Source organism: Dreissena polymorpha, chromosome 2 (assembly GCF_020536995.1).
Source record: "Dreissena polymorpha isolate Duluth1 chromosome 2, UMN_Dpol_1.0, whole genome shotgun sequence".
NCBI classification, from domain to species: domain Eukaryota; kingdom Metazoa; phylum Mollusca; class Bivalvia; order Myida; family Dreissenidae; genus Dreissena; species Dreissena polymorpha.
This window is the reverse complement of record NC_068356.1, coordinates 143,331,170-143,345,042: the sequence shown is the minus strand read 5'-3', so window position 1 is coordinate 143,345,042 and position 13,873 is coordinate 143,331,170. Positions and strand designations below refer to the sequence as shown.

The following is a 13,873-nucleotide window of genomic DNA, read 5'->3' as shown; positions in this document are numbered from 1 at the left end:
TGATCCTACGAGGATTACTTATCTATAATATAAAATACATTTATTATTGTATGGCCACGGATGTCCGGGTGGTCTACGCGATAAACTTTTACTCCAGGGCTCCAGGGATCAGTGGTTCCAGCCCAGTTCAGGGTTACTTTTTTTTCTTTCTTTAATGTTAATCTTGTTTTTTACTTGAGCTTTTTAGATCCAATGTTTACATTTAGCAATATAAAGTATTTAATGACAGACTTCAAAATGTGCCAAAATCTGTGAAAAGGCCTATTCAACACTAAATGACGTTAAATACACGATTTCATGTCTTCGTAAAAAACAAAGACCTTTAACTATATTCAAACTCTTCGTCATTCTACGTTTAAATGTTTCATTTTATCAAACGAATAAAGAATAAATCACGCATAATTATCAAACGAATTCATATTGTAGGGATGTTATTTGTGTTCTATTGAATAAAAAAAATAAAAGGGCGGTTTTAAGAAAGCTCCCACAGGATCGTACCCCAATCGCTTTACGGACACTACATACACTTCGCCACCGCAACATACATTCTTTACAATAAGTGGTTATATAGTTCATATATAAAGTCAGATATGGAGACTGAACGGGCAAATCTCGTGCGACAATATCGGGAAACATAACATTAGTTTTTTTCATCGTATAAGTATTAAATAATGTTAGAATGATATTTACACTTTGTGAAAACTAGTTTTATCGATAACTAAGCACCCGTAAAGTTCCTCCACACATCGGTTGGATTTTTAACAAGTGTGGAATATAATATTCAAACTTGATGCGGGAAAACAAGAACCACGAGAAATATTTTCATGAAAAAAGATAAACAGCGTTTGGGTTTTGTTTGTTCCACTAAATGCATCAGTTTCATCAAAAAGATCAAAGATATGTTTCGCGCCGTTTTTAGCTGCATCACACCCTCATTAATTACGGGAATTTACGCCAGTTGTATCATTTAATATGTCTTATTATTAGTGACTTTTGAAATGTGTATATAGATTAACACAGAACAACTATGTGTTAATGAAATGAATAAAACATTAATGGCAATCGGCCCCACTCGAATCGTCTGAACATAATAAGTATTTACACGCGTATTCTTCGGATAGACATGTTTACGGGTTCGTCGTATACGGTTATTTAAATCGCGATCATGCTTAATAAATGAGTAAAATTAATAGATATGTTCCTATTAAATCAATCAAACAATGGTATATATCATGCTATTCTTAAATACATTGACAATTTATAATTTACTTACCATATGTTCGTGTGTTTTATTGTATACGTCGAATATCTCGTCTGAAGATGGTTCTTGTCAAAATATAATTCATGCTTCGTCTTATCAAATGCGATTTTGTTGAAATGACAACGTACAGACAGACTGACCGCGCGCTGACCTTCATACCGTGCGAGATGGATGCAAGGAACTTACAGAGAGTTGACGTTTTCACTTCTGGAACGACGGCTCGTGTGAAACTCAATACTTTTACATGTTTAATGGTCAATTATGAAACTACTATAAACATATTTTAGATTAAAAATCAGGACAGGAAAAAAACTAAATACAAGTGAACAGATGGCAATATGTCCAGTGCACAGCCTGTGTATGTAAACGTTTTGTAATTGGCATTACGGCAGATATAAAGGAGAACACTCAAACTGACACAAGAGTTGAGTCGGAATCTGTCGTATCCCCTTAGTATTTTGTTGGAGAGCAAAGGATTCCACGCTGAACTAGGTTTGTATACTATGTTTCCTCCCAATCATTTTCAAATTAGTTGCACAAAATTAGATAGTCAATAACAGGTTACACCTAAGTTAAAACAGCTACGCCGAAATACGAACGTCCATTATACCCGGTTCCCTCATCCGCACTTTTTATTCGTATCTGTCTGTTTAAATATCGTAATGGGTCTCGAGTAATTTAACCCAAACAAATTAAATAGAGGCATGCTTTTATATTCTGAAGTGTTAAACGTAGTACGACGCGAAATGTCCCCACTATACAGCAAGGTAATCAACGCATGTATACGACACATGAGTACGAAATCTGATTTGTTTATATCTATAAATGAGCAGCGATCTGTGAAAAGGGTGTTCAATGCATATACGTAAAGTGTCGTCCCAGATTAGCCTGTGCACTCCGCACAGACTAATCAGGGACAACACTTTCCGCCTTAACTGGATTTTTACTAAGAAGAGACTTTCTTTAAACAAAAAATATCATAAAAGCAGAAAGCGGACTGCACAGGTTAATCTGGGACGACACTTTACGCACATACATTAAACACCATTTTCACAGAGCGCGGCTCTGTTCTATAATCAGTTGTCAAGAAACTTGAAAACAGCCTAGATATCGGACTTTCTTTTTAGTCGGGTTCTTCAATTGTTTTAGAGAGGCGAATTGCCATATCGACTATTATAACATGAAAGTAAATTATATATGAGCACATACTGTTGAAAAAAGCAAACAGAGAGTTATTAAGGCCTTACATTCATAGTTGCTAAAATAAAACACGCGCCTTCAAAAAAGTATTTTGTACGGAAAATTTGTGTTTGCCTCTGAATTCAGCAGAGTCTTTTTCTAATAAAGGCATTAAGAGCAGTAAGTACTCTGTAAAGCGCTAATACCGACTATGCTCTGCAATAAAGAATAGCACAAAGATCATTAGACCAGCATTATTTATGACTTAAATAATAAGGAAACGATTTTAAAAGTATATGCGTATGTGCCCTTTGGGTTACAGCACAGTTTAGTGATTTTTAAATTAAACATGATACGCCCTTAAAACGTATTTCGTAATTTTTTACTTATATTTAGCATGAGATTGCGGAGAGACGAATAGTTAGCTATATTATAGTAAAGTTTTTCGTAATTAAACAGTATGCCCCTTTATCAATAATATCGGTTACGGAAACATATTGCGCAAATCTGCTCACGCTATCTTGGTGTCCCAGATTATGTCAGCGGCATGGAGTGTCCGTGGGAACTCTATAAATAGACACCCAATGAAACGTGTACTGAACTTATTAAACCCTCCGTACAATGTTTACGTTTTTCAGAACACTACGATCATACGAGACAGAAGGTTGTGGATTATGTAAGAAAATCTAAACAGGTCAATTGAAAAAATAACTGTTTCAGAAACATTCGGCTAATACTAGTGACACGTGGAAATACGCAGCTGTACTAAGTAAGTACCTGAACTGATATTATAATATAAATCATCAATACTTCAACGCAACCTAAAACACTAAGGAATTGACTGAGTTATCACTAACTGACTATCCAACCAACTTGAGAACTGAGCTTAATGCTTAACAGCTAACTTAATAACTGAATTTATCACGAGTTAGTGTAAATGGTAACTAAGTTTAAAGGGGCCTTTTCATAGATTTTGGCATATTTTGAAGTTTGTCATTAAATGCTTTATATTGATAAATGTAAACATTGGATCTTAAAAGCTCCAGTAAAAAATCAAGAATTGAATTTAAAAAAAGGGGAAAAAAGTAGCCGGTACCAGGGCACGAACCAGTGACCCCGGAGTCCTGGAGTTAGTCTGAAGTAAAAACGCACTAGCTCTGTCGGCTATTCCGCCGTGTATACACAATATTAGTATTTTATACCTTATATAAGCAATCTTCGTAGTTTCGTTAATTTAAACGACAACAGAACTCTCCAAATTATTCAATCGTTTCGCGTTGCAACGCTTTATAATTTTTAGGTTTTCAAATCGTCAAAAGATACATATAATGGCTATATTGGACTATGGTAAATGTTCAGTAATACTGTTTCCTCACAAATATCATAACTAAAACGAAAATTTGCGAATCTGAAACAACTTTTTTCAATTTTGTCAATTTACCAAACCGTGAAAAGATCCCTTTAAATGTATCCGAGTAATATATGGCAGCACGCTGATGGTAAACAGTGCATAATTTAAATATTGCAAATACATGCGTTTGTCTTTGTGATTCCAGGTACGAAAATAAGAAAATTAATGTCATCATTTATACAGAACGTCATGCACGAAGAGACTAATAAACCCCGAAATACTAGTATCAGCACTGACTGTAGGGGGTCGGGTCAAAGCCAAACAAGCGTGAACGACAGCGGGTACGAATCGATGCAATACCATGCTGCCACATTCACGCTCGGCGAAGGGTCGAGCTCTTCGAACTCGTTCCGTTCGGACGTGATGCATGAAGAAGACAGTGATATCGAATACGAAGATGTGTTTGAAAATGAAACAATTCAGCCTAGTCAAATGACAAATCTCCGAGGTGACGAAGATGCTCAACAAAATTCAGATCTGAGTAACACATTGCAAGCGGTTTCAAGTCCAATTGACATTCCCGCGCGCGGAGCTTCCGGTCGTTCAGTCGGTCATAACTTTCAACACACCAAAAGCGACCCGTTGTTCGGGGCCAGGTGTGAGCCCCGCGGGTTCGTTCCGTCCTATGAGGCAGCCACAGGACGATGTAACGCATCCTCGCAGACTGAGACTTACAGAAACCCCCTTGGTTTAAAACTCCAGATGGCGCCACGACTGAGGTCGAACACGATAGCGAACCACGATTGTGGTAAGTTGCAACTAGTATATGTTTAACAATTGTTTACATCCCGTTTACTATTGAAATTGAAACGGAACGCATTTCCTATTTTGGGTCTTTATTTATGCATTTAGGCCATTTTAACAACTGCATCTATTGCACTTTGCTGCAGGTTCACATGCCCGTTTTCTTGTTCCAGTAACGATATCATACAATATATAACTTATCAATACGAAATTGGTTTCATCGGTTTAGTATGCTTTCGTTGTTTACATTTAATAATCTAAAAGAAGCCAAAAACGCACTTTCCATGTTCTATCCATGACCACGAAATAACCTGGGCTAAAAAACAGGTTAAAATTAAATTACCGTTGCCGAACACAATTATGACCGAATTGAATGACATTATACTGTAATATATTTCCGCTATAAGATAAGGACACAATTCCCCCTTTTAGATGGAGTTATTCATGTTTTGAAACAAAATCCGCTCAGCAGTATGCTCGTGTAATTAACTTTATCAATCGTTCGACAAGTGGGTTTGTTAGCCTAAATAAAGGAAGTTGAAGTTTGTTTTTGAACCGAAAATATGAATACCCAATTGCGGTGTAGTAGAGGGGTTTGCTTGCAGCAGCACGAACGTCTGCCTGTATATCTTTCGGTCTGTCCGAAACTGTCCGGAGAAGAGCTCCTATATAATTCAAACTTGCGCGCTTTCTTTCTTATAAATAAAGGTTTGCATGTGCGATGTGTAACTCTTTCAGTGCTGGAACCGAATTTTGAAGGCCTTTGCAAACAGTTTGGATCCAGTAGAGACGCCACAGAACGTGGCGTCTCATCAGGATCCAAACTTTTTGCTATTCTGATAGTATTCTTTGAAAAACATCGAAGAAAATGCTAATTTTAGAAATTCTGCAAACGACATTTTAGCAGACGACAAATTTCCCAGCATGCAAAGGGTTATCATTCTTTCCCAGGACATTACGAAGGTTATGAATCTTTACCAACTAAGAATATTGTTGACACAATATGAGCCATGCTATTATTACAACGTGCGGCTTCGGTGGGCATTCGTCACTTCTGTAGCATCTTTCAGTTTGTAATTGTATCTGTTTGTTTTTCTTGACGATTTCATCCATATATTATTAATACATATGTTTAAGAAATAAGGGACTTTGTATTGGTTCAAAACGTGTCAATATTTATGGGAAATACTGTTTATGTACATCTTTTAAGAGCTTTGCATCCACGCGACAAATGGTTGTTAATATGTATTTTATTTTTTCAAACACGATGACATTGAACTTATTTAATAACAAGCATGAGCCGTTTTTAAGTTTGCCGTAAACTAATTCTTACGCTTATACCAGTATTCCAGAACCATTAGTTAATTTGATGTCAAAAATGGTTACGCAATATATAGTATGTAAACATTGTTCCATGTTATGATTCGGCTTACGTGAACATTGGAATACCCGACGACGTTTTATGTACACCCCATCGGATTTAATATAGACCAAGATTACCAACGCGGGGGTCTCTTAAACGTTTTACACCTGAGCTATCACCTGTATTTATTTTACCTCACAATCTATAATAATAGGAAGTAATGATGCGTGTAGCACTGGGGGAAAATTACCTAACGTGTTCATATTAACATAAATTCGGCATCATAATTTAGTTATCAACGTGATATATACGAACTAACAGGCAGAGTTGTAAGAATTATTCACATTAAAAATATGAAAAATACTTTAAATGTTGTTAAGACAATACACGTGTATTGTTTAAGTAAAATTAAATACTTAATTTGTTTTTTAAATATCTCATATAATAACGAATTTTAAAAATTGATTTCCAAAATTGTTCCAACATGTATCCTATTTAATTATTTGTTGACACGACATTGTACATTTAATCATTAAAGACAGAGGTTTTCCTTTTTATCAGAAAAGCGTTAATTGCTACCAATATTGCATGCGGTGTACGGAAATACGGACCCATATCATTTTCATCGGTCCTCGTAATTATGTTCCTTCACATTATATTTGCATTGTTCAGACAGACAGACAAACAGACTGACATAATAGTTTTTTTAACGTTTTTATACGATAATTATGCAGCGCTTATTGAATTGTTATACGTAATATAAACTTGGGATACACTTGACCCAGCTTAATATAAGTGCGCACAAAAACATGACTAGTAATTGATAACAGTTGTTAACTAAGCGACAAGATAGAGTCAATCACGCAAGCGTTCATCGATATCAGATCTTTTTAGATTTGTTGACAATCAGGGGTATAGCCTGTCATATAAAATACGACTTTGATATATGATACTAGTTTTCTGTTTATATAAGACTGTGAAGCGTTTCAAACTGTAATATGAATAACAGAATGACTCACGTAAATATGACACTGCATCGTTCTCGGCCTTATATTTACTTTTTAACACCGCAGTTGTAAAATTAATCGATCGATTAGATCATTACATCAGAATTCTATGATAAGTGCTGTGAAGTCGCAGAAAGCTCAGGCAGGTGGCCGGCCTGTCTTGATATGGGTTTATAAAGGACAGGCATTTCTACTGCGTAGTATGTTCGTTGCCTCGTTGGCGGAAGTTACCACTACACTTTAACAATTCTCGTCGCGAGGAACATTGTTGTTACTATTCAAAGTTTGTTTACATTTGGTTCGTTTGCCGCAAGTTTTAAGCACTGGGTGTAACTATGTAACGATGGTGTCCTTGCAGAGAACATCGCTGGTTTCACCAAGTTATTAGCAATATAAAGGCTTAGTCATTCATGTTAAGAGCCCTACTCGAAACAGAAGTCAGACATTCAACAATGAGTATTATTGTATTTGTTTTGCGTTATACAAGTGTGTACTGACTCTCGATGTAACCACATGATAGAAAACGAAACACTTTGATGCGTTTTTGGATACATCATTTTTGGGACACATTACGTGCACGTTTAACATGTATCTATAAGTAGTTGGTGCAGAAGTTATGAATGAAAATATTGTTAGCAGTAATTAACCAACGAAACCATAACATTTATACGCACTTAGTCATTATTGATTTACAGAGTGATTCACACGTTCGCTATTTTTTCTTCATCATTTCGCGCTTCTCTATATGATATATAAAACAGATTCACAAACTAAACCATCAATTATTTTGAAAACTAAGTTATACGGGCATTCTTTCATTTCTTTTACTTTTAAATTTTCTGTCCAGAAATTAGGCCTAATCGATCTCCTCCTTCCTCTCTCACTCCGTCTTCGCCTCACTCCGTCACATTGTCCGTAACTTCCTTACTCACTCACTCCCTTCCTCCCTTACTCACTCACTCACTCATTTACTTACTCATTCCCTCACTCAATCACTTGCGTTTTCACTCGATTAATTTATTAATCAATCAATAAATTAAATAATTGACCAATCAATTTTTTGTTTTTCGGTCATTTTTACCATCCTGCCCTACATTATTTACTCACTAATTTAATAGTATTATAATCAATCATTCGTCGTTGATTTGTTCGTCATTTGTCACTTCCTCCAAACCCACTAACCTCTATTCTTCTCCTTTCCTCTCTCACTCCTTCCCTCTCCCATTCTCAGACGCTACTGTTTTCGAACACTCTTTTGCTTCCTTCTTCCCTCCCTCCACCCCCCTACCTGCCAATTAATTAATCAACAATTGTCAACCATGCAATCGTTCAACCCATCGGTTGAGCAGTCATGCACCTTAGAACTCAATTATTATGTTCTTATCACATATTTCGACCGTCTTATTTCTTACTTGTTTAAATTTTCAGAACCTCCTACCGATGAAGGAACTTCCGGCTCTCTACCGGATGTTGTTCCCCCTTCACGTGACCGCTCCCTGTCAATGCCGAACGTTCAGCTATGCATACAGCAGCGCAAGATAGGCAAGCGACTGCGGCGAATGTCGGACGATTTCCACGAGGAGAAACAGGTATATGTATGTACCATTTGCTTATGTGTGTCTTGTTTTGTTGTTGTTGTCATTGTTTGGCTTTGATGTCCAGCATATAGCATTTGTTTGTCGTTTTCTTTTTATCAAGAATGTAAGTGTTATTGTGTTAATAATTAGAGAAACGGGATAATGAATAAAACAAATTAAGAAACCCTTTTGATGCAAATTTACATAAAAGCAAATGTTACATGAACTTTCAATTATTGAACCTTGATTAATGTTTAACATAGTATTTGGCTAGTGTATGCGTTGAAAACAATGTTGTTGTTTTCTCGACGTCATTAAAATACATTTTTATAAATTTTGATGTTTAATTTAATTTTAATTTAATTTTATTTTTTAATTTTAAACTTCAGCAAATGCGACGGAATTCCCAGTCACAGGCGTCGTCAATGCCATCCGGTTTCCAGTACTTTACCGAACTTACCGAAAGTCTTCGGCGCATCGTTTCCGGTCATTTCACGCACCCGGACTAACAGTCGGTTGTTTCCATAAAGTAATTCGGGGGCTAAGGCACTCGCCCACGGATATTTGTTCCAAGGGGCATCTCATCTAGTCGGACTACGCAGATACATACACGAAAAAATGGTCTTCAACTGCGTCAGAGGGGGCGAAACTTCCGCTTCAAAAATGACTGGACCATGGGGCTACCCCTTGAAAAACATCTTGCTCTCACACTCGCGTCACGTTGAGCTACAATGTTCACTCTACTACAGTCACATCAATCAATTGGTATATGACCAGTTGATATTGGTCAAGCAAGGTTGGAGTAACAATATTTGGGTTGATATAGTAAGGGTAAATTATGTCGTATGTTTGCATAACCCTTACTGCAAGTTCTCGCACAAAGAACCTTGTGCAAAATTAGAGGCAGTCTCTTTCAATGTTTATAACAACTGGTCAGTTGTGTTACATGAACCTTTAACGCTGGGTGTGTTATCGCAAACGCGTGGCTGATTAAACCCATAGTTTAAACTCAAGGATAGGCTTGCTACTGATATACTTTGTACGTTTCGTTTGTCGAAGTTAATGTTATTTTCTAAATAACAGGGTATTCATGTATCTATCATTGAACTTAAAACCTCAAGAATGACATTTATTTTATTTACACTAAATCTTCTCGTATGCTTTTGTTTTCCTGTTCACATTGCTATTGTTATGCATTTCACATTAATCCACTTCAAGCATATAAATATCCATGTCTGAATTGATGTCACAGATTGCTTGAAGTATGTGTCGGTTTACATTGCTTATGTATGAATATACATTGTAATTATGAAATGTATTGTGAACGCAGTTACCACTTTGCAGCCTATAAAAATAGTAAAATTCTTTTAGTTACTTGCAACTTATCTTTTTTAACCGAGATTTAAAAACTACTAAATAATAAAGCTTTTCCCATAATATACTATGCATTTTTAGTGGAATTGGACGAAATATGTTTTCATTATAAAGTTTCCATTCGGCGTCATTTACTCCATGACTATGACACATGAGAAACAAAAACAAAATTCAGATCTTTAGTGAATATATTTAAACATAACATGTTTCTGTTATGTGGCTCCACTTGGTCTCCAATTTGTTGTACACTTGACACTGAATATGTTAATATTCAAAGGATCACAGTTTACATCAAAACAGTTCACAAGCGCTCGCATGTAGATGTTTGAGTCACCTGATACTATATTATACACTGTTTATTTAGGCACTCTTTGGTAACAAGTATAAGCGTTCGAGATAGGGTTTGAAATTGTAAGTAATGTTATACTGTGTAAATACTTCACATATTAATTGCATATTTAATTGCATTTAGTTAGCTTTTACTTTGAAATGTTAATTTGCTCAATATTGTTCATAAAGCTTTGCTTTTCAGAAAGTATTTTCTGAACAAATGGTGCAGTGTAATAGTCACACAGTTTTTTATGTGCTCCAGGCAATTTAGTGTGTGATTCTTACCATAGATTTATAATGTATCAAGTTCAGTCAAATGACACCTTGGAAAGAATGTTATAAATATATACAAACCAGGGGCTGAATGTTCCAAAACAGTTTATAACATTATTTGATTTGTACTTCTAATTGTATCATAATACTGACTTGTTATTGCTTCTTTTATTGATGCATCTGTCATATTTATCAGAATAATGATTTCGTTATTACTTCATTCATTGATTAAGTTTCGTGTCAATACATGGTACTCGACATATGGAATTGCGTTGCTTACTTTGTATGAAACTGTGCATGTTAATTAATTGTTATTCCATAAAAATGGATGTATGCAGTATGTATTCTGCACTATAATGCATTTTTCTAGATTGAGTTGTTGTAAATTGTGAACAGTGTTTAGACGTAAAACATTTTGGTGCATGTACGTAGCGCAGAGATTGCTGATAAGTCGTTATTTTTTATAGCTGCTGGACATGACTCTAGTCCATTTTATAAGAATATCTTTAACGCATTTATTGGTCTTTATATTAGATATATGTTTTGTTCGTGCACAAAATGCACGAGTTCAGTGTGAAAGTACATATATCATAAGTGAGGAACGCTTCAATTATTGATATCTCATTACGGAAATTAAGGTACTATTCGTGATGGTGCCTCAATATATTCATGCATACATGATGCGGCGTCTCATCAGGGTATGCGCAGTTTGCTTAAAGGAAAATCTGTAAGAAATATTCTAAATATAGAAATAAATATAATAGACATCCCTAATTTTGGAAATAAATTGATCCAATTTAGAAGGATGGGAGAGTCCACTAGGCATAAATGGGTTAATATTGAACAGCTTTAACGTTGAAACCATTGGAACCATATTACTGATTGATATTGAAATAAAGGTTGAGCGTCTTCATTTGGCATTGTTTCATGATAGATTTCCGGTTTACGATATAATTCATGCTTATTCGTTTCTTGCGTTTAACAAAATTTTGAAAGTCTATTTCACTATACAAATTGTAGACAATGCTTTAAAAAAAAATCAAATTCAATAATTAAATTATATACGACTTTAATCTACAAATGCAAATTGTTACTACATGATTAATTGCTACGAGGCGTGTTAGGTGATTGTGCAATAGTTTATACATGTGATCTCATTTGTTTCTTGCTTACTAGTATATGTCTCTCTCAATTAAGGACGGGTGCGCTTTATCATGCATGTATATTTTGATAATCAACAATTGTTTCTCGCTAAATTCATGTTCGTACAAGTCAACTTAAAGATATGTGTATTTTATGTTTTTGTGTATTGTGTTCCTTTAAATGATCTCACTATGATACCATGCGTTTGTTACTACATTTAATGTACATGACATGTCAAACAATAAATACTAAATTACGTGTTGTTTTCTTATCAATTAACCACGTAAAAGGTTTTGTTTTCGTACCGCATAACCATGTGAAAGATACCTGAACTCAGGTTTATAATTGCACAATAAGGAAACCGGTGCTTATTTATCAACCGAAAGTCCTTGGGCATAGTTAACTAAGCGTTGGATCGTGTTATATAAATCAAATGACTAAGTTTGTTTTACATTTATAAAAAAAAAACAATTACATAAGTGCATAGACTAGAAAATAAAGTACATTAGCTGAAGAAGTAACATTTCTTGGGCTTTTGGCCTTCTGGATGCATTGTTTAATAAACTTGTTAAACTAAACGTTAAATCTAACCGCAAAATATGTTTTTAATTACTATTTTGATATTATAAAACCTCAACTTTGGAAATATAAATTTCCTTTAAACTTCAAGTTAATGTTACCCAGCGGCATTTAAACTGCGCGCGTCTTTTGTGTCGAACGGCTCGGGTTTCCATAATCTTTAGTAAAACTATAACCTAATAGTGTAAATCGATGCGTTTATGTTCATTGTAATCCGTCGTTATACTTTAGGTAAATTATAGGATTTCAAGAAAGCATGCGTTCACAAAAAATATTGATGGTAATTCCATGGCAATCATTTTCGCCGCAGTTATACTCCGAATCACTAAGCGTATCGTATTTAAGTGGAGCTCAGTTCCGTCGATTTAAGTGATATTATGGGCATTTTTCACTGTTAAATTGAGCTGAAAAGTATTTACAGGTCAAAAAGATTAGTTAAAATGTGGTAACTGACCAATTATCTACAACTCATCTTGCTACCAGTTGTTTTAAAAAAAATATATTTGTTTCGATATTTTACATGACTCATACAGTCCTCTAAGCCGAAATAATCTGTAAAACAAAATTGCGTCTCTGTGTCGTACAACGAATCTGCATCAAAACTTAGACTCACATCGTACATCGAATCATTTCAGTCGTCAGTTGTCAAAACGAAAGTAAGGTCGATATTCAAATGGATTATTTTCCTCTTTCCGGGATATTGTTTAGTATGTTGATGCTGCATTAACAAATATAAGTGCATATAAAGTGAAAACACCAAAAATAAACAACGGTTGCGACAGCCACCTATATACTGTTAGATTCCCATATAACTTTAAAGGGACTGTCCAACAGATTAAAGCGTCGTTTGACGCGAATCGATATTTTGAGTAAACTATAAGGATTGCTTACATAGCTAAAAAAATACCTCCGAACTTGACGTGAGCGTGGATGGTGGAGTGGAAAAGTCGGGAGACATTTTACTCCAAGCTTCCATGACTCTAGGGGTCAGTGGTTTGAGTCCTGTGGAGGTTAAAGTTTTTTTCTTCTTTTTTTTAATTGTCTTCTTATTTATTTATTTTTACTGGAGATTTTTATTTAAAATGTTTAAATGTATCAATATAAAGCATTTAAAGCAGTTAACGACAAGCTTTAATACATGCCAAAATCTGTTGGACGGCCGCTTTAACGAACATATGTATATTGAATACCGTGGGAATACTGTACGTTGGACTCACTATGCATTCATATGAATGCAACACGATGACAGTTGGTAACCATCTTACCAACTTTGAGGACCTGAACAATCTTCAACAAGATATGTTGCACAAAATATTTTTATTAGGTGCATAACACACCAAACAAAAAACAGTAAAATTTCGCTCACGCTTTTGATTTTTGAATCGTCCAATGCGTTTGATGGATGACGTCGTTCGTATTTATAATTACGACTTGTACCACGTGGTTGACATGTTGCTTATGTAACACAATATGTAGTTCTTATTTTGATAGTTGACTTAACATTGACAACTAAAAATAGATCTCAAACGCAGCTGTACAAAACTTCGTAACAAGGAAATACAATATATCCACACAATGCTGACAATCGCGCCGTTGGCAATGAGTCATAAACATGTTCTTATCAAAGAAATT

At 35.2% G+C, this 13,873-nt stretch overlaps 1 protein-coding gene across 2 annotated transcripts; it reads left to right on the top strand.

Annotated features, from left to right (window-relative positions):
• The first annotated feature begins 3,041 nt into the window (after positions 1 to 3,041).
• LOC127869291 (uncharacterized) lies at positions 3,042 to 11,920 on the top strand. Of its 2 annotated transcripts, none has more exons than XM_052411731.1 (4): positions 3,042 to 3,209; positions 3,997 to 4,599; positions 8,394 to 8,554; positions 8,932 to 11,920. In XM_052411731.1, the coding sequence occupies exons 2-4, from the start codon at positions 4,017 to 4,019 to the stop codon at positions 9,049 to 9,051; spliced, it is 864 nt and encodes a 287-aa protein (XP_052267691.1). In that variant the 5' UTR covers positions 3,042 to 3,209; positions 3,997 to 4,016; the 3' UTR covers positions 9,052 to 11,920. The 2 variants fall into 2 exon arrangements, with proteins under 2 accessions (XP_052267691.1, XP_052267690.1); XM_052411730.1 differs by having other exon boundaries at positions 8,394 to 8,560.
• The last annotated feature ends 1,953 nt before the right edge of the window (positions 11,921 to 13,873 follow it).